This window comes from Rhincodon typus, unplaced genomic scaffold, assembly GCF_021869965.1.
Source record: "Rhincodon typus isolate 14 unplaced genomic scaffold, sRhiTyp1.1 hic_rhity00000678, whole genome shotgun sequence".
In the NCBI taxonomy this organism is placed as follows: domain Eukaryota; kingdom Metazoa; phylum Chordata; class Chondrichthyes; order Orectolobiformes; family Rhincodontidae; genus Rhincodon; species Rhincodon typus.
In genome coordinates, this window is record NW_025966316.1 from 6,055 (window position 1) to 33,021 (window position 26,967).

General features: G+C 39.9%; 1 protein-coding gene across 1 annotated transcript; it reads right to left on the minus strand.

Moving 5' to 3' along the window:
• Positions 1-210: 210 nt before the first annotated feature.
• LOC109915444 (ubiquitin carboxyl-terminal hydrolase 15) lies at positions 211-26,181 on the minus strand (the record flags this gene model as incomplete). The annotated part of the gene is made up of 4 exons (XM_048621454.1): positions 211-362; positions 10,028-10,154; positions 21,639-21,769; positions 26,054-26,181. Coding segments are annotated over 4 exons (538 nt in total), but the record flags the coding sequence as incomplete, so codon positions are not given.
• Positions 26,182-26,967: the final 786 nt, after the last annotated feature.

Genomic DNA, 26,967 nt, shown 5'->3' on the forward strand with positions numbered 1-26,967 from the left:
TGCCAATGGCCTCCTTCAGCTCCAAATTCGTGTTTGGGTGCAAGACTTGCAGCTTTTACTTGTTACGAAGATGTCCATAAAATCTCATAACTTAAAACGAAGCTTCAATTAGAAATTGCTACTCCTTTCACAACTTTTGAACCTATGCCCTAATCTCTTCACCTTCAATTGCAAATATAATTCAAATTATGGATACCATCTTTTAAACTACTATACCTGTCCTTGGTATAGTCCCGCATCTTGTATCGTGCTATCGGGCTTATTCAAGGGTTCAAACGTGTTGCTCATGTACTTATTCCACAATCTAATTTCTTTTTCTTCCGGGATACTGAACAGCTTCCGCATCTCCTTTTCAATTGTATCTAAGATTTAAAACAAAAACAGCAATAAGGAGTCACTTTAGAGACATTAATTGGAAATACCTTCTGTACAATGTCCAAAGCAATTAGTTTTTTGTTTATTCAAAAACATATAAACCAAACTGGAGAAACTCAAGTCTGGCAGCATACGTGGAAAGAGAAACAGAGTTAACACTTGGAGTCCAGTATGACTCTTCTTTAGAGCTTTATTTTAAAATTCAGTGGTATGTTGAAAACATGAGTCTTTAGCTATGCGCCTCTGTTAAAAATTTATTTTCCAAGGTGCAGACTTCCTGAAACTCTGAATGACGTTCAAGCATGATATACAGTTTGTATATTGCAAGGGAATTCATTCAGTGACAACATCCCTTTAGACGTTTATAGCTAATCAAATGATTCAACATCCTACAATCTCGCATTCAATATCTTCTAAGAACAAAACTTTAAAGGAACATGAATGATGGAAATAAAACAAGTGGTTAGTGGATGAATTAGAAGAGGGCTTACTAGATTCACTAAAGATTAAATAACAAGTTACGCATCAAACAAAGCGCTTCAAGTAATGAAACAGCAGCAGGAAATGCTGGAAACATTTGCAAGTAGCATCAGCAGACAGAGAAACATTAGATTCATTTAATGATTTTCTTGAGCTAGCAGATATTTTACGAGAACAGAAATGATGAACTCATTGACCTTGGAGATAGCAAGAACTGCAGATGTTGGAGTGAGAAGTCAATACAGTGTGGAACTGGTGAAACACAGGTCAGGCAGCATGAGTAAGAATGTCGATGTTTTGGGTTTACACCCTTCATCAGGACTGGTAAGGGGGAAGAGAGCTGGAAAATAAATAGAGGGAGGAGGGGTTGAGCTGGGAAAAGGTAGGTGGAATGGCGATAGGCGGATGCAAGTAGAAGGTGGCGGGGTTTGGTCAGTGGGAAGGGTGGGGTGGATAGGTGGGAAAGGAGATGGACAGCTAGTGTCAGGTCAAGGAGGCAGGGATGAAAGGGAGGGTTGGACAAGGGATGAGGCCAAGGCTGGTGAAATTTTGAAACTGGTGAATTCTACATTGAGGCCACTGAGCTGTAGGCTTCCAAGGCGGAATGAGGTGTTGTTCCTCCAGTTTGCGTGTGGCATCAGTGTGACACTGGAGGCGGCCCAGAATGGACATGTCACCAACGGAGTGGGAGGGAGAGTTAAAATGGTTGGCAACTGGAAAGTGCTGTTGATTATAGTGTACAGAGTGCAGATGCTCCGCGAATTGGTCACGAAGACTGCGCTTGGTCTCACTGATATAAGATGGCCATATTGGGAGCAACAGATACAGTAGACCAGATTGGAGAATGTTCAGGTGAATCCCTGTTGGATTTGGAAAATTTGTCTGGGGCCTTGCAAAGAGGTAAGATGAGAGATATAGGGGCAGGTGTAACACCTCCTGCGGTTGCAGAGAAAGGTGGGGTTGGTGGGGAGTGTGCAGCGGATGAGAGAATCACAGTGAGTGGTTCCACCATTGATCTGCAAGTAGTAAAGTCAGGATATTTGAAGTTTTATGGCACGAAGGCAACATTGGACATACTTTTACACTATGTTTTACAGAACTTCTCACATTAGACATCACTGAAAAAGAGATAAAAGCATTATCTGGTTTAAGTACAAAGCTTCATGGAGCAAGGTGGCCCAAAATTCAAACACTGGTTGACACAGTAATTCATTGAGCATAAAACGGAGTCTCAGGATCCACAACGATGGAAGGAAAATAATTAGCTACGGTTCCAATTTACAATTAGCATCCCCTACCCACTGGGGAGTTTGTGTATTAGTGACCAGTGAAGACAGATTCTGATTCAGCGGCGTTCCTCCCCAGTACAGATAGGGCTCAAAAAAACAGCCACTTGGATACGATATTATAGCAAATGGATGCTGTGCATGGAAACAATATCTGACTAAGAGCATTTGTCTTTCGTGGTTTGTGGCGAATAAGAGACAATGGAGCAAATAAGCCTGGTAGAAAATTGAAGCCTGCATCTAGGGTTTTTAAAATACACTTTAAACCTCTTCACAAATGAGACTAAACATTTACAACAGTTGTTTATGAAAAGGTATAGTGCAATCCTGCATTCTTATGCGTTTAAATTTTGCTATTTTTACAGTATAAATATTTCTCATGTTTATGCCAAACTACTGCATTTAAGAACACAGTCTGAAGATATGTTTGGCTCAATACTGAATCAAAAACTCTTCATGAAAGACTAATATTAAGGCTTTGCCTTCTACATGCTGTCATCATGGAAGAGGTTTAGATACCACTTGGATTACGGAAGCATACATTAAGCTATAGGAAACACAGCAGGATTTTGCTAAACACTTTCCTGTATTCCAAGCATTGGCCAGGATATATTCCTTGAGATCCTCCCTAAACTGTATATGCCTCTTGTATTTCTGCTTCATAGTTTTAAGATCCTGAAATAAGGGCTACCCTATTTAGAAAGTTGATAATCAGACTTCTCCAAGCGCAAGAGCAGGAAGTGCATTTAATATTGGTGTGGGAAAAAGGGATTGCAATTCATGAGGCACTGACAGATATTCAGTAGCATGGGAACTGCTCCACTAAACCATGCTGGCATTAGTGCCCTGGTGAATCATACAACTAGGGATGTGGTTAGTGCTTTAAACTAAAAGATAGGGATCAGGAAGGATTCAGGTGAAGAAAGATTTGGGAATCTAAAAAGAAAAATAAAAACAATAGGGACAGTGTAGTGATTTGGTTAAAAACAAGCAGAGTGGGACAAGAGTTTAACAGTAATAGCGTATTAGTGATTAAGTCTTGTGCAAAAAATAGGAAAAAAAATCAAATCAAAGGCTCTTTACCTGAATGGTCTATAACTAATCTCCATTAGAGATGTGTGGTCACAAGGGAATGGACAGAATAGGAAAGCAGGTTTAGCCTTGTTGGTCAAGGATGACATAAGGATATTAGTGGGAAGTGATTCTGACTCAGATCAGGTAGTAGAACAAATAGGAGGAGGATATTAGGAATAACAAGAATCAAAAATACTGAAGAGAAGTTTACAGGCCTCCCAACAATACTTACACAGCATTAACTGAGAAATAATTGGATGCTCGCAAAAAGGCGATTCTTGGCAATTTTGATCTTCATACTGACTGAAGCAAAAAATTGACAATGGCTGCCCAGAACATCAATTTGAGAGATATTTTCAAGACAATTTCTTGGAACAATACATTATGGAATGAACGATGGATAAAGCTAATTGAGATGTGCACTGAAAGAGATCATTTGTAATCCCATAGTAAAAGATCCATCGGGGGAAAAGTGATCTCATAACACAATTTTAGTTCTAGTTTAAAAGTGACACACTCTAGTCCCTAACGAGAAGCTTAATCTTAAACAAGTCAATTACTTAAGTTGGGGGAGCAGCAAGCTAAGGTTGACTTGATAAATTGACAGTGAGTAGGTTGATCTATCAGTCTTGGGAGACCCTTCTGGATAGAATATCATCTGTTCTGGCTGTAGAGGCCGACTCATGATACAAAGATGAATAGCATGGGCCCAAGGTTGATTGTTTCTTTTTCCCTTCCATAAGGCTCTTTTTACTGCCACCTATTTTCTCTTTTGTCCTGTTTTTTCCCATGTCTCACTTGACTGCTCTTTTCCAGCCATTCCAGTCAGTAGCAAGGACTTCCCATTCAATGACTATGATCCCAGGCAACTTGAGGACTTGTTTGCAGGCATGCGCAACCTATTAATCTTCTGCTAAAGCAAGCTAGCCACACAGCACGTGTTTGGGAATGCGGTCATCTTTCACTCAACTCATGACCAAGCCAAAGGAATCACTCCGACCCTGGAGGGCAAAAACGTAGAGGATTCCTGCTTGTGGGTGTCTCAAGCAGAATTGAAAGCTAATCAACCACTTCCCTTGGCATACACAAGTTATCCATGTTTTCCTGCAACAAAACAAGGGTGCTGAGTACACCAGCCTTGGAAATGCAGAGCTTTATCTTTTTGTAGTTTACCTTTACTCCACAACCCTTCTCAAATTTGACCTGACTGCTATGGCCTCACCATCCAGGTCAAGTTGCTGCAAATTGGGAGTCTCTACGCCTTGACCTGTAACTTGGGTACTCCTGAGGTTGACTGCAGTCTAAATTCCCTGCGGGTGTAGAAGAATCAATCTACAAGTGCAGTGAACTTCAGTATGTGATGCACAAACAACATTAACAACAAATAGCAAGTCCAGGACCAGGATTTTATCCACTTTGGTCTTGGCTAGAAGTCTTATAAGCTAAATAGATTGGTGTCAGGTCTGGTAGGAAAATAGACACCTTTGTCCAGAGTTGCCAAAAGCATGCAAAAACAGTTTGGAGAAAACTGCACCAAAAGAGTTGGAGTCAGGATGTGGTCCTGTTTAACTCCTTTCTTAAACTTGAATGCTTTTGATGCCTAACCATTGTAACTGACAAACTGTGCAAGCTTTTGTGGAAAGGAATGATGTACAGGAACCTTGGAGGACAGGCTATTTTCTGCACTAGTTTGAGGAATCAGCCTCTGCTGATGAGATCAAAGGCCTTCATCGGCGCTATTTAGGGCACTTTCTCACTTCAGCAATTACAGGATAAGTCATATTGACTGTCAATTTGCCTGTTTTGAAAGTACACTGAGGCCCAGAAAGATGTAGGACTCTAGGATCTACTGTCTGATCAGAGCAATGTGAGATTTCCTCACAATATACAGCAATGAGACATATCAGTAATGACTGTGGTCACTGTGATTTCCCTTTGGTTTTGTACAAACTGACTATGCTTGCATCATGCAGGTCTTGAGGCACAGACCTCTCCTTCCATGGAGATGCCGCAGCAGTGCCAGTTTTCCGTCCTTGATTTCTGTTGGGATGCTATATTTCCCAGGGCTTTATCACTGGTGAGAAAGTCAAATTACCTTCTTGAACTCTACTCTGGTGGACTCACTGTCCAGCTCTTCTAGGAAGGCTGGAATGACACTGTGGATTCTTCAGTGCATATGTTTTCCTTGGCATTGAGTTTGATGTAATGCTCCACACACTTTTCCATCTGCTTGCTATGTTCAGTGATGAGTACCCATCTTTGTATTCAAAGGAATTGACACAGTTGCTACAAAATTCTTCATACACTCCTCTAATGTGGCTGGATTCAGCAGCAGTTTGTATGTTGATTGGGTAAATAGACAAACATATGGCAATAAACAGTGGAGAACATTTGAACAAACAATTCAAAGTGCTTAACAAAAATAGATTTCATCAAAATACAGAATAAAAGGGAGCAAGATTTATCCCTGGCTTATTAAGGAGGTTGAGGGTAGTATTCGACTAAAAGGTCAGGCTTTTAAGGTTGCAAAGAATAGTAGGAAGCCCAAAGATTTGAGAGCGTTTTAGAAACTAGAAAAGGTACACAAAGAAGTTAATAAAATGGGGTTTAAAAAAAAAAGGAAAAACTAACCAAAAATATTTTATAATTTCAAAAGGTTTTTGTAAACATGAAAAAGGTACCTAAATGAAATATTAAAGAACAAAGAACAGTACAGTACAGCACAGGAACAGGCCTTTCAGCCCACCAAGACTGTGCTGACACATCACGCTTTTCTAAACTAAAGACCTTTTGCCTCTATGCAGTCCATATCCCTCTATTCCCTGCCTATTCATATATCTGTCAAGATGCCTCAAATGTTGCTATTGTATCCACCTCTATCACTTCCTCTGGCAGTACATTCCAGGCACTTGCCATCCTCTGTGTAAGAACAACTTGCCTTTCACACCTCCGTTTTATTTTAAACCTATGCCCCCCTACTAACTGGCATATCAGCTCTGGAATAAAGATTCTGAATATCCATTCTATTCATGCCTCTCAATTTTGTTAACTTCTATCAGGCCACCCCTCATCCTTCAACGTTCAAGAAAAGAAAAAAAAAACAAGTCTGCCCAATCTCCCCTCATAGTCAATACCCTCCAAGCAAGGCAACATCCTGGTAAACTGTTTTTGTACCCTGTCCAAAACTGCCACATCCTTTTTGCAGTGTGGCAACCAGAACTGTACACAACACTCCAAGTGTCCAAAGTTCTATACAGTTGCATCATGACTTGCCAATGTTCATACTCCATGCCTGACCAATGAAGGCAAACAAGCAATATGCCTTCTTGACCATCTTATCCACTTGTGTTGCCACTTTCAGGGAACTGTGGATTTTTACACCCAGATCCCTCCATATGTCCATACGATTAAAAGTTCTGTCATTGATTGTATACTTTCATCCAGCATTAGATCTTCCAAAATCTATCACCTCGTATTCATCCAGATTAAACTCCATTTGCCATTTCTCTCCCCAAGTCTCCAGTCTATATCCTGCTGTATCCTCTAGCAATTCTCCTCACTATCTGCAATGCCCCCAATCTCTGTGTACCCTGCAAGCTTACTACAAAGCCGCCCACATTCTCCTCCAAACCATTTATATACATATTACAAACAACAGGGGTCCCAGCATCGATCCCTGTGGAACATCACTGGTCACAGATCACTGTCAGAAAAACACTGCTACTCTGTCTTCTATGACTAAGCTGGTTCTGTATCCATCTTACCAGCTCACTGCAGATCCCATGTGACTTCAACTTTTGTATCAGCCTGCCATAAGGGACCTCGTCAAAGGCCTTGCTGAAGTCCATATAGAAAGCCATCTACTGCCCTGTCCTCAAATCATCTTTGCAAATCCTCAATAAACTCAATCAAGTTTGAGAGAGATGACCTTCTCGGCAGATGCAGCCTATCGCTATTAAGTCCATACTTTTCCAAATATCGGTAAATCCCATCCCTAAGAATCTTCTTCAAAAAATTCCCTACCACTGACGCAAGGTTCACCAGCCTGTAATTTCTTGGATTATCCCTGTTACCCTTCTTAAAGAAACAATGTTGGCTATTCTCCTGTTAATGAAGAGGATATAAAGTTTTTGTACAAGGTCCCAGAAATTTCCTCACCTGCTTCCCTCAGCATTCTGGGAGAAATCCCATCAGATCCTGGGGCCTTGTCTACCTTAATGCTTTTCAAGATACTCAACACCACTTACTTCCTTCTTTTAATATTAACATACCCTTCCAAAGACTCACCATCCATCATGTCCTCTTTTGTGAATACCGATGCAAAGTATTCGTTAATGACCTCACCCACTTCTTCTGGCTTCACTCAAATTCCCTTTGACCTGGAATAGACTTACCCTTTCCCTAGCGACCCTCTTGCTCCTTGTATGTGCATACAAAACACCTCAGGATCTTCCTTAATCATGTTTTTTGAAGATATTTCATGGCCCCTTTAAGCCCTCCTAATTCCTTGTTCCAGTTCTTTCCTGTTATCATTGTATTCTTCAATGGCTGTCTTCAGTTTCCTAACTTTACATATGCCTCAATTCTCTTTTTGACCGTGCTCTCAATTTGTCTTATCATCCAAGGTTCCCAAATCTAGCTATCCTTACCCTTTATTTTCTTGGGAATGTACTGGTCCAGAACTCTAATCAACTGGCCTTTAAAAGATTACCACATGCCAGATGTGGATTCAGCATCAAACATGCTGTCTCCAATCAAATATTGGTTCCTCAGAGGCAGGGACTAGTGAAATTACATGGGCAATGAGGAAAATACAGATGTGGAACAAATATTATGCTGTCTTCACAGTAAAAGATACAAATTACATCGGACATAAAGGGCAATGAAGACATAATGAGTGAGGGCTTAAGGCAATAATACCAGCAAAGATCAAGTATTAGAGAAATATTTAACTACAACTGAAAAGCAACAACAGCAACTAAAATCCAACAACTCTTCCAGACCAGAAGTCACATTTCCAAGGGTTCTAAAAGAGATATAGTTGACACATTGGCTACAATTTGTAAAAATCCCTAAATTCTACAATGATCTGAATAGATGGAGGTATCAAATAAAACACTGCTAGTCAAGGAAGGAGGGATATAGAAAACAGGGAACTACATGCCAGTTGGACTGACATCAAGTGCTAGAAATAAGCTAGAATTAAGGATTTTTTTGGGGGACATAATTAATAGCATAGATAAAAGGCAACTAGAGGATGTTGCACACATGGGTTTCCAAAATGCATTTGATAAAATGCCACATACAAAGTTAACATGCAAGATAAGGGCTCATGGAATTGCAAGCAATAAATTAGCATGAATAGAGGAGCTTTTCATTATTGATTCATGGGATGAGTGTTCACTGGCTGGGTCAGCATTTATTGCCTATCCCAAATTAATGGTCAAGAAGCAAAGGATAAGAATAAACAGGACATTTTAAAGTTGGCAGGCTTTGACTGCAGAAGTGCAGAAATGATCAATGCTGGGCCCTCAGTTATTTACAATTCATCTAATGATTTGTATAAAATACCAAACGTAATTGAAGTTTGCTGACAAAGCTGCATAGGAATGCAAGCCAAGGAGGATGCAAAAAAGTGGCAAAGAACATACAACAGATTAAGGGGACAAAGTGGCAAATGAAAATATCATGTGGGGATGTGAAATCGCAAAGTAAGAATAGTGAAGTTGAACTCTTTTTTTTTAAGAAAGGTGTGAATGTTGTAAATATCGATGATTGGAACGTCCTAGGCACACTTTTGCAAGGAAATTAGCATGCAGGTACAGGAAACAATTAGGAAGACAAATGTCATGTTGGCCTATACTTCAGAGATTGGAGTACTGAAATAAGGAAGCATTGCTATACCTGTACATGTCTTTGGTGAGAACTTAATTGGAATACTGTATGCAATTTTGGCCCCATCAGCAAAGATCCACTAGATTGGTTCCTTAGATGTGAGGATTGTTTTATGATGGGAGATTAAGTAAATTAGGCCTATTGTTACTGGAATTTAGAAGAATGAGAGATTATATAATTGAAATGTAGAAAAGTCTGAAGGGCTTTGACAGTAGACACAGGGATTGTTACCCCAGGTTGGGGAATCTAGAACATAGGGCACAGTACCAGGCTAAGATTTCAGTCTCTTCGGACTAAGATAAGGAGAAACTTCCCAATTCAAAAGTTGAGAAACTTTGGAACTGCCTACTCCAGAGACTAATGTTTAACAATGGAGTATACGTGTTCAAGGTTGACGTATACTCAGGGAATCAAGTAATATAGAAAGTGGATGGAAAAGTGGAATTGAGACAGAGGATCAGCTATGATTGTATGACACGGTGGAGCAGTTTTAATGGGCCATGTGGTCTATTGCTCCTCCTCTTTCTTTTAAGGAAATGTTCCCCATGATAATTAGCCAAGCCACACAGTTTTATTTCCAATTTGACCTATGCTGAGTCTTTGTTACTTAGAAGACACTAGGATCTTTACAACTGAGCCAGAAAGGAATGATTAGCCAGCATTTTCTCTCAATCATTCAAGAACATTCCCTGCTGAAAGGCAAGTACGTGAATTCTGGGCTTGATCACTAGCCCTCAGATTACCAAACAGCCCATATCAGTAGACACCATTTGGGCTCATGCAATGAAAGGATACTTCAAATGAAACAAAACAAGACAACCATAGAATGGTACCTGACCAGGAACAATACCTTCAGGAAAAGAGGGAAAGAAGTGACGAGAAAATTGTTAAGAACATTGTCAAGAACTTTCACTTACCTATGATGTCAGCTTTGCTAAATCGCTTCGTTATGACATTGTTCATGTCCCCATTTTCACACAACTTTAATTCTGTTAGGTATACCTCCACTTTGCAATGCTTCACAAACATGCCCTGCTCCACCACCTGAAGAAATAAAAGTAATACTAGCCAAAGACAAAGAATTCTCTTTGGATTTCATGCAAGGCAACTTGCCAGAATATTTTACTGTACATTAACCTGTACACTTCTACACTTTCCTAGCCACTCTAATATCCTGTAACTAACAGCACAAAGGACAGCACACAGTTGGTCCCAGTCAAGTACATCCAGAAACAATGGCTATACAAGTGTGGAGCTGGAGGAACACAGCAGGCCAGGCAGCATCAGAGGAACAGGAAAGTTGACGTTTCGGGTCGGGACCCTTCTTTCTGAAGAACATTCCCTGCTGAAAGGCAGTGAATTCTGGGCTTGGTCACTAACCCTCAGCCCACATCTGTAGACACCATTTGGGTTCATGCAATTAAAGGACTTTTGGGACCCTTCTTTCTGAAGCAGGGTCCCAGCCTGAATTGTCAACTTTAGAACATAAGAACAAGGAGCAGGAGTAGGCCATCCAGCCCCTCGAGCCTGCCCCGCCATTTAATAAGATCACGGCTGATCTTTTTGAGTCTCAGCTCCACTTACCCGCCCGCACACCATAACCCTTAATTCCTTTACTGTTCAAAAATTTATCCAGCCTTGCCTTAAACACATTCAGCAAGGTAGCTTCAACCGCTTCACTGGGCAGGGAATTCCAGGTTCACAACCCTTTGGGTGAAGAAGTTCCTCCTGACCTCAGTCCTAAATCTGCTTCCCTTTATTTTGAGGCTATGCCCCCTAGTCCTAGTTTCACCTGCTAGCGGAAACAACCTCCCTGCTTCCACCTTATCTATTCCCTTCATAATCTTGTATGTTTCTATAAGATCTCCCCTCATTCTTCTGAATTCCAATGAGTATAATCCCAGCCTACTCAGTCTCTCCTCATAATCCAACCCTCTCAACTCTGGAATCAACCGAGTGAATCTCCTCTGCACCCCCTCCAGTGCTAGTATATCCCTTCTCAAGTAAGGAGACCAACACTGCACACAGTACTCCAGGTGTGGCACACCAGGACCCTATACAGCGGCAGCATAGCCTCCCTGTTTTTAAACTCCATCCCTCTAGCAATGACAGACAAAATTCCATTTGCCTTTTTAATTACCTGATGCACCTGCAATCCTACTTTTAGCGATTCATGCACAAGGACACCCAAGTCCCTCTGCACAGCAGCGTGCTGCAATTTTTCACCATTTAAAACATAGTCCATTTTGCTGTTATTCCTACCAAAATGGATGACCTCACATTTATCAACATCGTACTCCATCTGCCAGACCTTTGCCCACTCAGACTATCTATATCCCTCTGTAGACTTTGTGTCTTCTGCACACTTTGCTCTACCACTTATCTTAGCGTCATCTGCAAATTTTGACACACCACACTTAGTCCCCAACTCCAAATCATCTATGTAACTTTCCTGCTTCTCTAATGCTGCCTGGCCGGTTGTGTTCCTCCAGCTCCACACTGTGTTATCTCTGACTCCAGCATCGGCAGTTCTTACTACCTCTCAATGGCTATATAGGTTTTTTGTTTTGTTGTTACGGTTAGTTTCTATGCAGATTGCTCAAAGTACAAACTTTTGATTCAGTTCATTACTGCCTCAGCAGATGTTTAAAAGCAACACCAAAAGTGGAGTTCAAATATTTTGATAGCAAAAATTATTTTTGAACTATGACAGCAAAAGCTTAATTTGAATTTTTCTGCGACAGATACACACGAACAAGGAAGAGTAGGTCATTAGGCTCAAGTCTGCTCCCCCATTCAATAAAATCACAGTAGATCCAACTTCAACCATACATTCTCGCATAACCCCGATAACCTTTCATCCCCTTGGTAATCAAGAATCTATCTACCTCTGCCCTAAAGGTAATGAAAGATTCTGCAACAGCTGCCTTCTGAGGAAGGCAATTCCAAAGACACTTAACTCTCAAGGGAAAAAAAAGGCTTTTCTGTTTTAAACAAGTGCCCCCTTACTTCTAAGCTATAAACGCTACATCTAGATTCTCCCACAAGAAGAAATATCCTTTCAACAGTCACCTGGTCAAGTCCCTTCAGAATTGTGTGTTTCAATTAAGTCCTCTAGCTCTTCTAAATTCCAGAAGATATAGACCTAGCCTGTCTAGCCTTTCTTCAAATTCAAGCTTGCAAATTAGCAACAAAAAGTGGCTATTGCACCTTATTTACATAGCTGAAGATATACTGACGTGCTCCTGTGGAAAAGATCTGTCAGACTCATCCTTCTTTGGTATTACTTTTACATCTTTTAAATTATGCTTCAACATCTGAAAACTTTCACATTGTATGATAATATAGGTATGTTCAACTGTAGAAAATACTGGTATACACTGGTCAAAGCATACAAGACTATGGGCCAAGTGCTGGAAAATGGGACTAGACAAGTTAGGCGGTTGTTTCTGACTGAAGTGGACGTCAGGGCTGAAGGACTATTTTCTGCTCTAGACCTCTATAACTATGACTGAAAATCAACATGCCTCAATCATAACATTGACGAGATCCAGCATGGTTAATAATTGATCAAATGCAGACCGATTAAGAAAAGTGTTGGTCAGGCATTCTCAAACTTGTTTCGAAGATCTCTCAGTACTACAAAAAATTTCAGAGCCTCGAGTGCTCCCTCACAACTGACTGTGTCAGATGATTTGACACCTACATAGCCAGCACCTTCAACTGTGTTCTTTGCAGCTGATTGGTGACATGACAGTCTGTTAAACACATGAGCGATGAAAATTTATATCGATGGATACACATTGCCCTTTTGTTTTGCTAAAAGTGCTGTCTTTTTGACACACGTGTGAAACCATCACTTCATCCCTAGTTGCAAACCTGTCATTGGCTTTTCATTATCCACTAGTTGAGGAGACTAAAACTTACAATCTGAATGTATGATAGAGACAGGACCCCTCAGTGCTATTAAAAAGAAACTTACAAATGGATTTCAGTTACCATAACTTACAGGGCTATAGGCCAAAAGGTGAGAAGTGGAATTAGGGTGGATACTTGTTTTCTCAGCTAGCACAGATGGGCTCAATGGCTTTGCTCTATGGTGAAAATTTTCAAAAGTTATTTTTTCAATTTTACTGCCAGTGAGATGCCAATTACGTAAACTGTGCATTCCAAAGACTGGTAGATTGTAACAAACAGCACGTTCCTTCGGTTGCTGAACATACCCAACCAGCTCGTGCTTGCAAGTGTCTAACATTAGATGGGCTTTTGCAATCAGATATCTGTTGCATAATCTGGAATGTGGAAGGATTTACACTTCATTCCACGAGTAATAGTTTACCTCAAGCCTGCAGTGAATTGCTTTCAAGTTAATTTACATTGCACCAACTGTATTACCTTCATCAACATCCTGCTTCTTCAAAAGAACCGTTAATTAAACATGATTTCTTTTAGTACCCAACTACTGATAATAAACTCTGATCTGCAATTGCTGAGTTTTTACTTATTATCTCTTTTGAATAAGGGCATGTTTGTCATTTCCCCAGACCTTTGCCACTAACCCAGGAATGACCGAAAGATCACAACCAGTGCCTTTGCAATTTCCATACTCACTTTCTCTAATATCCTTGGATGCATCTCATCTGGTTCACGTGCATCATCAACTTAAGCACCAACAGCTTCTCTAATGATACGTCCTCACTAATTCTGAATCCTTCTACTAAGTTTTCTCCTGTCTTCAGCCCTGGGTAAAATCTGCTTCTTTGGTTAAGTTTTTCCCCATCCTTCAGCTCCAGTCTAGCCTGACCCAGCTCCACGCGTTTCATTGAAACAGCTCTCCTATTTAATTATTTATACTCTACATTGTCAATTGTCTTTTGCCACTGTCATCCAAACCCTTATTATACAATGATCGTTGCCCCTAAATGCGTCCCCACTGACACTTTGATCTACTTGGCCCACCTAAACCAAAGAACCAGGTGTAGTAGCGTCTTCTTTTTTGTTGAAGTGGACATGCACTGCTGTAAGGATTCTCCCTGAAAGAAAATCTATTTCAAATCATCCGTATCATGAGCAAAAACATTCTTTTTGTGTATATGGAAAGTGCAGATCTTTCACTTGTACACCATTCACAACTGAAACTTAAAGAAGGTGGTTTTAAATTTTAACAAACCAAATTTAGCCCTAAGAACGGAAACATATTTCCATCATCTCATTCATGTTTTGTTTGCAGAAATTTGAGAGAATTATGAGCAATACTTGGACCCTCAATTTAATACCTCTGCCAGTAGAAGCAGTTCACCAGTTGCCTCTGATGGCCATAAAATACTATTTCGAAGAGCAGGGAGTTATACTTCATCTCCTAGCTGTATGTACATAAGAACCAGGAGTAGGCCACCTGGCCTTTCAAGCCTGCTCCGCCATTCAATAAGATTATGGCTGGTCTTTTTGTGGCCTCAGCTCCACTTACCCACCCTCTCACCATAACCTTTAATCTAAGGTTTTGGAGTAGATTTGTAGCTCAGGTTGTGGGTGTTGAGGTTGGTTGGCTTGCCAAGCTGGTTTGTTGTTCCGCAGACGTTTCGTTACCATGCTGGGTAACATCATTAGTGCAGCCTCCGATGAAGCATCGGTGTGTTTTCCTGCCTGGTTTTTAAACTCTGGAGTCCGTTGAGCTAGATTGCCTCACTTCCGGTTTTCCTTCGTAGCGGAGCGTACATGGGGTCGAGTTGTGTGTGTTTATTAATGGCTTTTTTTGTGGAGTGCCAGGCTTCTAGGAATTCCTGTGCCTGTCACTGCTTAGATTGTCCCAGGATTTTGGTGTTGCCCCAGTCAAATTGGTGGTTCTCCTCATTCAGGTGGATTGAGATGAGTGAGTATTGGTTGTGACTTCTTGTAGCCAGTTGGTGTTTGTATACCCTTGTTGTTAGTTTCCTTCCTGTTTGTCCAATGTAGTGTTTCTCTCAGTCTCTGCAGGGGATCTTATAGATGACATTGGTCCTGTCCATGGCGGGGAGTGGGTCTTTAGTTCGGGTAAGCAGTTGTCATAGGGTTGACGTGGGCTTGTGTGCCACTCTGATGCCCAGCGGTCGTAGGAGTCTTGTGGTTAGTTCTGATGTGTTCCTGATGTAGGGTAGTGTGATGAGTGTGTCGGGGCGTGTAGTCTTTTCCTGATGTTGTTCGTGTAGGCATCTTCTGACTCAGTTTTTTGGATATCCATTATCCTTGAAAACCTGGAAGAGGTATTCTTCTTCCTCTTGGCGTAGTTCTGTGTTGCTGCCCGTTTAAATAGTGTTCGCACGCAGCTTCGTTTGTGTGTGCTGGGATAGCTACTGTTGAAGTTCAGTACCTGGTCCGTGTGTGTGACTTTTCTGTGTACTTTTGTTTGGAGTTCCCTATTTGTCTTGCGCTGTACCATGATGTCCAGGAACACACAGAACTCGACCCCATATACACTCCACTACGAAGGAAAACCGTAAGTGAGGCAATCCAGCTCAACGGACTCCAGAGTTTAAGAACCAGGTGGGAAAACACACCGACGCTTCATCGGAGGCTGCACTGATGATGTTACCCAGCACGGTAACGAAACGTCTGCAGAACAACAAACCAGCTCGGCAAGCCAACCAACCTCAATAACCTTTAATCCTTTACTGTTCAAAAAATTATCTACCTTAGCTTTAAAAACATTCAATAAGGAAGCCTCAACTACTTCACTGGACAGGGAGTTCCACAAATTCACAACCCTTTGGGTGAAGAAGTTCCTCCGCAATTCAGTTCTAAATTGGACCCCCTTAATTTTGAGGCTGAGGCCTCTCGTTCTCATTTCACTCACCAGTGGAAACGTCTCCTTGTTTCAATTTTATCTATTCCCTTCATAATGTTACATGTTTCTACAAGATCACCCCTCATTCTTCTAAATTCCATTGAATATAATCCCAGTCTGCTCAGTCTCTCCCCAAGCCAACCCTCTCAACTCCGGAATCAACCTCGTGAACCTCCTCTGCACCCCTTCCAGTGCCAGTACCTCCTTTCTCAAGTAAAGAGACCAAAACTGCATGCAGTACTCCCAGTGTGGCCTCACCCTATACAGCTGTAACATAACCTTCCTGCTTTTAAACTCAATTCCTCTAGCAATGAAGGTCAATATTCCTTTTGCCTTCTTAAACACCTGTTGCATCAGAAAATCAACCTTCTGCAATTTATGCACAAGGACACCCAAGTCTCCCTGCATTGCAGCATGCTTCAGTTTTTTTTAACATTCAAATAATAGTCCTTTTTACCGTTATTCCTACCAAAATGGATGACTTCACATTTATCAATAGTGTACCATATATGCCAGACCTTCGCTCACTCACAAACAATCTATATCTCTCTGCAGAGATAGTAGGAACTGCCGATGTTGGAGAATCTGAGCTAACAAGGTGTAGAGCTGGATGAATACAGCAGGCCAAGCAGCAGAGGATCAGGAAAGCTGACGTTTCGGGTCTAGACCCGAAACATCTGCTTTCCTGCTCCTCTGATGCTGCTTGGCCTGCTTTGTTCATCCAGCTCTATACCTTGTTACCTCTATATCTTTCTGCAAACTTCCAGAGTCCTTTGCACACTTTGCTCTACCACTCATCTTAGTGTCATCCGCAAATGTTGACACACTACACATGGTCCCCAACTCCTAAGCATGTGTAAACTGTAAACAATTTCAGTCGCAACACCGATCCCAGAGACACACCACTAGTCACTGATCGTCAACCAGAAAAGCACTCGGTTATCCCCTCTCTGCTTCTTGTTAGTTAACCAATCCTCTAACCATGCTAACACATTGACTGTAACGCCATGCACTTTTATCTTATGCAGCAGTCTTTTGTGCGGCACCTTGTCGAATGCCTTTTGGAAATCTGGATACACCACATGTACCCTTTGTCCACCGGGCTCATAATGTCTTCATGGAATTCCAGTAAATTAGTTAAACATGACCTGCCCTTCCTCAATCCATACTGCGTCTGCCCAATGGGACAATTTCTATCTCGATGTCTTGCTATTCCTTCCTTGATGATAGATTCAAGCAATTTCCCCGCTTCAGAAGTTAAGCTAACGGCCCTGTAATTCCCCGTTCTTTGTCTACCTCCTTTTTCATACAGTGGCATTACATTTGCAGTTTTCCAATCTGCTGGAACTGCCCCAGAGTCCAGCAAATTTTGGAAAATTACCACAAGCGCATTTGCTATTTCTACCGGCATCTCTTTTAGTACCTTGGGATGCATTCCATCACGGCCAGGAGACTAGTCTACATTTAGCTCCATTACTTGCCCAACACTCCCTCTTTCACGATAATGATATTTTCCAAATACTCACATACCTTACTCCCGTCATCAATTACTGTCATGTTATTCGTGTCCTCCATTGTGAAGACTAACACAAAATACCTGTTCGATGCCTCGGCTATTTCCTCATTTCCCATTATTAAATCCCCTTCCTTATCCTCTAAAGCACCAATGTTTATCTTAGCCACTCTTTTTCGTTTTATGTATTTGTAGAAACTTGCTATCTCTCTTTATATTCTGAGCTAGATTACTCTATAATCTATCTTACTCTATAGCTTTTTTTGATGGCTTTCTGTTGCCCTTTAAAGTTTTCCCCCAATCTTCTAGTTTCCCACTGGTCTTTGCCACTTTGTATGCCTTATCTTTCAATTTGATAGCCTCCCTTATTTCCTTAGACATCCATGGCTGACTACCCTTTTTCCTACAGTCCTTTCTTTTCACCGGTATATACTTTTGCTGAGCACATTGAAAAATTGCTTTGAATGTCCTCCATTGTTCCTCAACTGTCCCACAATGAAGTATTTGCTTCCAGTCTACTTCAGCCAATGCCTCCCTCAACCTCTTGTAATCTCCTTTCTTTAAGCACAGGACCCTGGTATTGGATTTTACCTTTTCACTTTCCATCTGTATTCTAAATTCAATCATTCTCTGATCGCTCCTTCAAACAGGATCCCTAATTATGTGATCATTAATTATTCCTGTTTCATTACACAGGACCAGATCTAGGATAGTTTGCTCCCTCGTCGGTTCCATTACACACTGTTCAAGAAAACTCTCGAAGATACTTTCAATGAGCTCTTCTTCAAGGCTGCCTTGACCGATCTGGTTTGACCAATCGACATGTAAATTAAAATTCCCCATGATAATTGCTGCGTCATTTTTACAGGTATTAGTTATTTCTTTACTTATTGCCCACCCCAACGTGATGTTATTATTTGGTGGCCTATTAGACCATGCCTATCAGTGACGTTTTCTTCTTAGAATTTCTAATTTCCACCCAAATAGATTCAACCTTATTCTCCATAGAACTTGTATCATTTCTCACTACCACCCTGATGTCATCCTTAAATATCAGAGCTACACCACCTCTCTTACCTTCCCGTCTGTCCTTCCGAACAGTCTGATACCCCTGGGTATTTAATTCCCAGTCGTGACCATCCTGCAACCACGTCTCCATAGTGGCTACTAAATCATACCCATTCGCGATGATTTGTGCCGTTAACTCATCTACCTTGTTTCAATTGCTATGAGCATTCACGTAAAGTGCCTTTATGATAGTTTTTAATACCTTCTTTTTGAGTTCTAACATCTCCATTAATAATATCGAGTTTTCCTTCCTTTTAACTTCTTTCATAGTCTTCGATATAATTAAACCCTCAACACTTGATTATTAAGATTATCACAAAGTCATGGTCACATTATGACTTGTAAATTGGCTGCTATATATCCTATATAAACAAGTAGAATAGATTTCTGGCATCCACAGTATTTTGATCCTATTAGCAACTACAACTTATACCTTTTATTAAAAGACATGGGCACGCATTTAAAAGATATTATAAAGCAGAATTTGACAAGCATTATAAAGGCAATTAAGGCAGACAGCCAAAACGTTTCTCAAAACAAGGAAGTTGTCAAGACATACTGAAAGTGGAAATGGAGGCAAGAAAGATGGAGGGGATATAGGAGGTAATTACAGAGTTTAGAGTTTGGACAGCTGAAGGTACGACCACAAATGGTAAAATAATTAAAAGCAGTGAAAGTTTAAGAGGCCAAAATGAGATAAGAGCAGATATCTCAAAAAAGTCGAGATACTGGAGCACATTACAGGAGGTAGAGAGGGATGATGCCATTGAGAGATTTGATCATTTTAGGATTGATTTGAATTGAATTTGACCAGGACCCAAAGCAAGCCAGTGGGTACAAATGTGAATGAGACATGGTGTGGAAATCTCTTCCTCAAATAACAATGGAGGCTGAGTTATTGAATTTATTAAAGGTCAAGTTATATTTCTGAAACACAAGGGAGTCAAGGGTTATCAGGGTCAAAGGGGAAGGTGGAGATGAGACTACAACCAGATCAGTCACGATCTTGGTGGAACAGGTGCGATGTTTTCAATGGCCACTTCTCTTCCTAAGTCTGTATTGACGGGGAACAGAGGAATCTAGAGGTAAAAAGGCACTACTGAGGTAATCAACAGATGAGCTGAAACGTGATGTTAAGAGGCATTATGGGGTTGGAAATAGGTAGTCTTAATAACTGCAAGGATATGTGGTTGAAAGCACATCTCTGAATATGACACTGCTTGAACAGCATGGTATAGCCTGTGACAGTTTTTATCTGGAGGCATGTAGTCAGTAGTTGGGAAACGGAAACTGAAAATAATACTTTCAGTTTTTCCAATATTTAACTAGAGGGAATTTTTGCTAAGGAAGTACTGATTGTCTGACAAACAATTTGCAATGGAAGATTCAAGAATAGTGGTAGGAGTTGAATAGAGCTGCATGCCCCCAGCATGCATGTGAAAACCATTGTGTTTTGTGTCATCACCAAGTAGCATAATGGGGATGAGTAACAGGACAGGGCAAAGGATAGCTCCTTGCAGGAACACTACAGATACCTTTAAAAAGCTTCTGCTATTCTCCTTTCTTCAAATACCTACATGAGGCTAGCAATACTTCCGAAGATTTTTTGACAACAAACAAAATGTTTACCAGAAGATTAAGCTGATTGTGCCAAAGTAAACCCAAGTACAAAATTAACATTTTTGCATACTGCATAAATCACAGTGCTGAAGCTTTGTTTTGTGATCAGCAACATCAAAAGAACAGATATACAAGGTAACAGGTGCTCAAACTGTAAGGTAACTGGCAATAAACACTTAAAATTGATTCATTGATGGAATTTGGATGTCACTTGCTACGCCACCATTTATTGCATATTCCTAATTTATCAGACAGCAATTAAGAATCAACCACATTGCTGCAAGTCTAGAGTCACAAGTAAGCTAGACCAAGTAATGAAGGGGTGTGCAGGGTTCTGGCACAGACAAAGCACTAATATCTAAATCAGCAAAAAAAAAAGGAGGTGAAAATCTGCCCACATCACCAACGTACATCTTGTCAGCGTGTCTGCAGCGCTCTAAGAGCCGTTCCCTCTCTGGAGCTTCAGTGAAGGAGACAGACTGACAGGAAAAAAATTTAAAACCCTAAAAAGGGGAGAAAATCTAAATGTGTCTCCTGAACCTGAACACATCAGGGTTCCTGGGAGACCACCTTACTGAGGAAATTGGCACTGAAGGATTTCGCTGTTCTTTCAGATTATGCACATTTATTTTGGGCATTTACACTCACACTTTGCGAAAGGAGTGGTTTGACATGGACCAAGCTTGCAAAAGTTGGAATTTTTTTATTTAAAAAAAGATATCATTTTATTTCTTCTGCTTGCAAAACTTTCCCTCTTCTCCCCCACCCACCCACCCCATCACCCCCTTTTCCCCATCTGTTTTATCAATAAAACAAGGGCTTTTGTCATTAATGACTGGTGTTGGACTGACTTTTTTTGTTTCTCACAACAAGTCTGCAGCTCGGTCAGGATCATAGAAATTAAAGGTTTTCTAAAGGACATTAAAGAAAACTCATCTGGTTCACTAATGATAATCAAGAGGTTACATGGTGTCTTTAGGTTAGTCCAGGTATTAACATGGTGTTTCAGATTGCTAGCCCCTTGATATTAACACTACGCCATTGACTCCCTCCCCAATGTGCACACTCGATATAAAACTGAGGACACAACAACATCCACAATGAATCCTTTCTATAATGCTTTAAATATTTTAGAGAGTTTAGATTATAAAATGAATTCAACCGCTATTTATTGAACTGAATCTGGGGATCAGTTAGCTCAGTTGCCTGAACAGCTAGTTTAAATTGAATGGTCATTAGCCTACATGCCTATACATATAGCAATTTATAAGCAATTACACTTAAGCATAGTAGGCAGTCTGAGTTGATATTTTACATAAATAAAGTCAGCAGCACAGAAACAGGCTATTCAGCTCAATGCATCCACGCAGACATTGATGACCCATACAAGACACCTGTCATCCCTCTTCATCTCAAAGTATTAGCATGTTTCTATTCCTTTCTCCCTCAGTTTTATCTAGCTTTGCTGTAACAACTGACTCTATTACTATGCATATAGATTAGATACCTTTCGTGCAATTGGTTCTTGGTTCTCTTTTAACCCATACCAGCTGACCAGCTTATTCCAGCCTTCTGTGGGTACCAGAATGTAATCCAGCTCATCTATGAGATGCTCCTTTAGAGACAGTGAATCTCCACCTGTGTGGAACAAACAATACAAAAAAATCTGACTTTGGATAAATTCAAACTTGGCTCAAGCCAATAGTAAAAATCACTCAATAAAAAAAAAAAATTGGCTGATGCTTCACAATGTTTACGTGAAATTTTGTGTGTGTCTTATACCAAAAATTATCTAGGAGATACAAACCATCCCTTGTATCCTGACAAAGTTGGGTCAAACACACAAACGCTTACTCGAAGTCATGGGATCTGCTGAGAGCTGGTAAGATGAATGCAGAACCAGCTTAGTAATAGGTAACAGAAAGTAGCGGTGCAAGGGTATTTTGCTGACTGGAGATCTGTGACCAGTGGTGTTCCTCATGGATCAGTATAGTAAGCTGGTAGATGACACAAAGACTGGGACAACTGCAGATAGCGAGGAGGATTTCCAGATGATGCAACAGGATATAGATTGACTGGAGACTTGGGAGGAGAAATGGCAGGTGAAGTTTAATCTGGACAAATGGAAGGAGGGACGTACACAGTGAATGGCAGAACCGTTAATAGCATTAACATAATGAGGGATCTCGGCATACAGGTCCACAGTTCCCTCAAAATGGCAACACAAGTGGATAAAGAATCAAGGAAGCAAACAGGAAGCTTACCTTCACCAGTAAGGGCATAAAGTATAAAAATTGACAAATCATGTTGCAGCTCTATAGAACTTTAGTTAGGCTGCATTCGAAATGTTGTGAACAGTTCTAGTTGCCACACTACAAGAGAGGATGTGGATGCTTTGGAGAGGATACAGAAATGGTTTACCAGGGATATGACATGATTTGGAGGGTATTAGTTAAAGAAGACAGATTGTACAAACTTTGTTTGTTTTCAAAGATGAGCAGCAACCTCTTAGAAGTTTAGAAAATTATGAGCGGCATGGATAGAATGGATACTCAGTCTTTTTTCCAGGATAGAAATTTCAATTATCAGGTGACGCAGATTTATGATAAGAGGGGTTAAGTTTAAAGGAGACGTAAGAGGCAGTTTTTTTTTTAAAAGACACAGAGGATGGTACGTGCTTGGAATGAGCTGCCAGAACAGGTGGTGAACGTGGACAAGTAGCAACATTTAAGAGGCATTTTGACAGATGTATGAATAGGCAGGAAATAGGGGGATACAAACTAGAGGCAAAAGATTGAGTTTAGAAAGGCAGCATGTGTCGGTGCAATCTTGGTGGGCCCCCTGTGCAGTACTTTCCTTTGTTCTTTTGTTGCCTCCAAGTGTACCTTATATGTTTTACAATTCTTTTTGCAGGTAATGCAGCATTTTCCAACAACCCTATTACTAAATATACATCCTTCAAAAATGATTTAATACTGAAATACTAAACATTTAAAGGGAATCATTCAAATCACTCAATGTCTTAATAAAGTCACTGACCATTCAACCTCCCCCAGATCCTCCCATTGCTCAAGCTCATTACTCTTGGAGATGTACAGTGCATAATGATGATTTTACTTAAGTGTTACTTTTGGGGACTTATACATCTATGCTACAACTTCATTACCATTTTGCATCTATCCAAGTATGTATTTAAAATTTCTCTCCATAATTCGCCCCATTTCTCCAGGAGGCTGTGTCCTCACTTGACTGGGAACTCCTAGCAAAGGTGGCATTTCAATCCATGTACAACCACTTCTCAATCAATCCGCAACAGTCACTTCTGCTTATTTATGTCCCCTGATGATCCTGATTTTTCTCACGGTATTACAAAGAGACAATTTTAATACATTAATTAATTTCAGTCAATATGTACAGAGTACTACATTTTTGTTCTACAAATTAATCCTCATACCATCTTTCCTGCTAACACCAAAGTATATGAAACAGAATAGCTATTCAAAATCCCATATGTCATATTTAGAACCTTCGCAGGCTAAATAAAAGGTGCACTACAATATTTACTTTTCATGTAATCCTTTCATATTGACAAGTATTGTTGCAACTTAATCACCTACACCAGATAGCTCCCTGAATACATCCAATCTCAGTTCTTAAAATGTTCAATTTCAAAACCTCAAGTCATCCCAGATCACAAATTCTCACACTAGCAGTGAGGAACACCAGGTGAAAAGTTACAAACGGCAACTTCCATTATAAATGTGAACAGAGAAAACAGATATAAAAATAAGGATCAAATGTGAGACTTCAAAACCAAACTGCATCTATGCACCCTGCTCCCCAAACCTAACTTTGTCTGAAGACTACACTGTCTCAATTTTCTTCGCATGGTATCAGGGGAGTAATGTGTAGAGCTATACTGGGAAGCAGTTTAAAGCAAAAACACAGACAATAGGTCTGAAGTGATTTATAAATGTTTGCATTTCTAGTACTGTGCACACACAAATCAATGGCAGCATTTTCGAAGTTCAAAGGAATTTTTAATTTCTTCTGAAATTTTGTTCACAGAACAAGCAGTCAAGCACAACCATCCTTCATACAAGATAATTGTGGAATTTTCCATTTGAGACAGCAAAATCAAAATCGACTTGGTTCATATCAGCCTAATACTTTCCAATGTAGCTTCTACCTTTGAAAAACTTCTAGGAAGCAAAAGAAATTGGTAAGGAAAAATATTTCTCAAATCATTTACTACAGGAACTAAATGTTAGAATATGATATTTTTGTTAAACAGGCAGTCGTGTTACCTGAGAAATGACAGGCATAAACAAACTTGGCCAAAAATGCACAGAGTTCTGTACTGGATATTTAAAATTTTGGTTGAAAGCTGATCCGCAAATTAAGACCTCAGACCCCAATTAAAACATTAATTGTCCATTGGTGACCAAAAATTTTCCTTAGAACGACTAGACAAATCATTCAGTCAAGTACTACAATTATATCCATCTCTTGGAATGGTTCAAGCCAAGTTACTCAAGTACGAAGTTTTGCTTCAAAGCTTCTCCAATCATATCTCCAAACATTAATAGACACTACTTGATGTCTTCTGACAAAAATACTTCATAGTTTCTTTAGAATGTGACTACGTTAATTTTCCTACCCTCGAGCTGCTATGATTGACAGGTGTACCTGTATATCTAATCTTTAAATGGGTCAGAAATTCCCACAAGACATGGTTGCGAACCTGCCAAAATGGCCAACACCAACTGAAGAATTTTTCCAGCAAATAGCAAAACCTTTACAATAGCTACCGGAGAAGCTTCATTATTTATTTATTTTAGAAAATGTGTTCAATATTAAAAGTGCACCTTAAAGCAGAAAACATATTTGAGTATTTCTGGAAAAAGCTGAAATAGTTTACAACATATATAACCGGTTCATACAACTCATCAAAAATCAGAAAATATCTTCATTTAATCACTACAATTACTTATTTAAAATGACAGTTTTGTTTCTATTCACTGACTCATGCTACAAAGAATCACCTTTTCATGAAAATGAGAACATTTTTGTGTGGAGCAAGAAATTGCCTATATTTTGTTCAAACAAGTCTAACTTCAATATTATAGTTTCAATGGTAATAGAGTCAGAAAACAATTAATATAGTTTTAAAAACAGGCTGGAGTATTCTAGCACTTAACATTACAGCGCATCAAACCACTGAAGCTTCACTGTGGGTATGTAACATTGTTCAACATGCCAGGTAGACAAAGATTGACAAATGGTTGACTACTGTGATTAATTTGATATAACTAATTAAGATGAATCTGCTTTACTCAATTTGACTTAATGAATTTTCAGGTATTGTGTTTCTAACAGTGACATTGCACATTATGTACAGTACACCCATAACTAAATATTACTACACTTTAACCAGAGGACAACAGTTTGCTAAATGCAAAGACCCAACTAACTGCACTAAAATGTTAGCTTTTTAAAAAATAATTCTCAAGTCAAAATACTCCAAACCAAACCCTATCTTCTTGTCATTTTGAAATCTGAAAATTGATAGATGAAAGACTGGTTGAAGCTGAGAATAACGATCCTTTGGTATGGTCATAACAAAGAGAAGACAGAATTCAAAGCTGAGCCCTGCAACATGCACAATTATGGATGCTCAGATAACTGATCATATAGGCCATTTTGCCCTCACATTTAATGCGGATACAAGCCAAAACACGTTTGAAGATTTGAATTTTGGAAGCATAAGTTGCATTGAGTACCTCCATACACCAAAAGGACAGAATGGTTCATATACATACTGCAAGGATCCTTCTCCTGCACTTCTACAGGGCATGGTTAATAGCACAGTTGTTATGTCAGAACGTTTCATAATTAAAAACATAAAGCAAGTGCTCAAACCTTTCAGGAGCCCAGAGTTATCAACAGGGCCAGGATACACATTTTGGTCTCCCATCTGGTATTTGTCCCAGCTATCAAAGCCAACATATTTCTTCCACTGCTTAAACCACCGGCTATCCACCAGGTACCTGAGACGGCAAATAAAAATCGTGTTATTTAATTAATTATTTCAAAGCAATCACAGAAATCTGCAGTGTAGGAGTTGGTCTTGCAGCCCGATGTGCTTGTACGGCTTCTTTCAAAGCATGCGCAAGTACCACTACTTGCTTTTTGCCCGTAACCACGGATTCCTCAAGTGCCTAACCCAATTCCCTTTAAAATTCACGTAAATCAAACTCCAACCATGTTTTCAAGTAGAGGGTTCCAGGTCCAACACAGTAAATTTCCCATCACTCTCCAAATCATTCTCTAATTATTTGGACTCTATGACCTCTAGTGAAGAACCCACTAACCAGAATTTTTTTTTTCATATTTACTCTCATGATAACTCAAACTATTTTGCAAACTTTTATTAGGTCACCTCTTAGTCTGTTTCAAAGATCATGGTTATAACTTTTCCAGACTGCAGGTCACTCATCCTATATCGTGGTATACCTCCTTTGTACTGTTTCCAATGCATTATCAATTGTTTACAAATCTTCAGCAGAGATCAAATCAGTAATTGTAAAGTTCCAGTGTGTGTCTGCTTTTATTTTGATTCCAGTATTTGTAAACTCAAGTATTCCAACTGGTATTTTTCAAAAACCACATTACTGAATTTTGAAATAATTTCTTCTCATTCTCCAAAGGTACTGATTGACACGTAGTATTGAACTGCTACGCTTCTATTTAAATAACCAGTCTGTTGTTCTGAAATCTACAACAATCTTCATCCTGACTTACCATGTTTTGTATCATGTGTACACTTAATAATG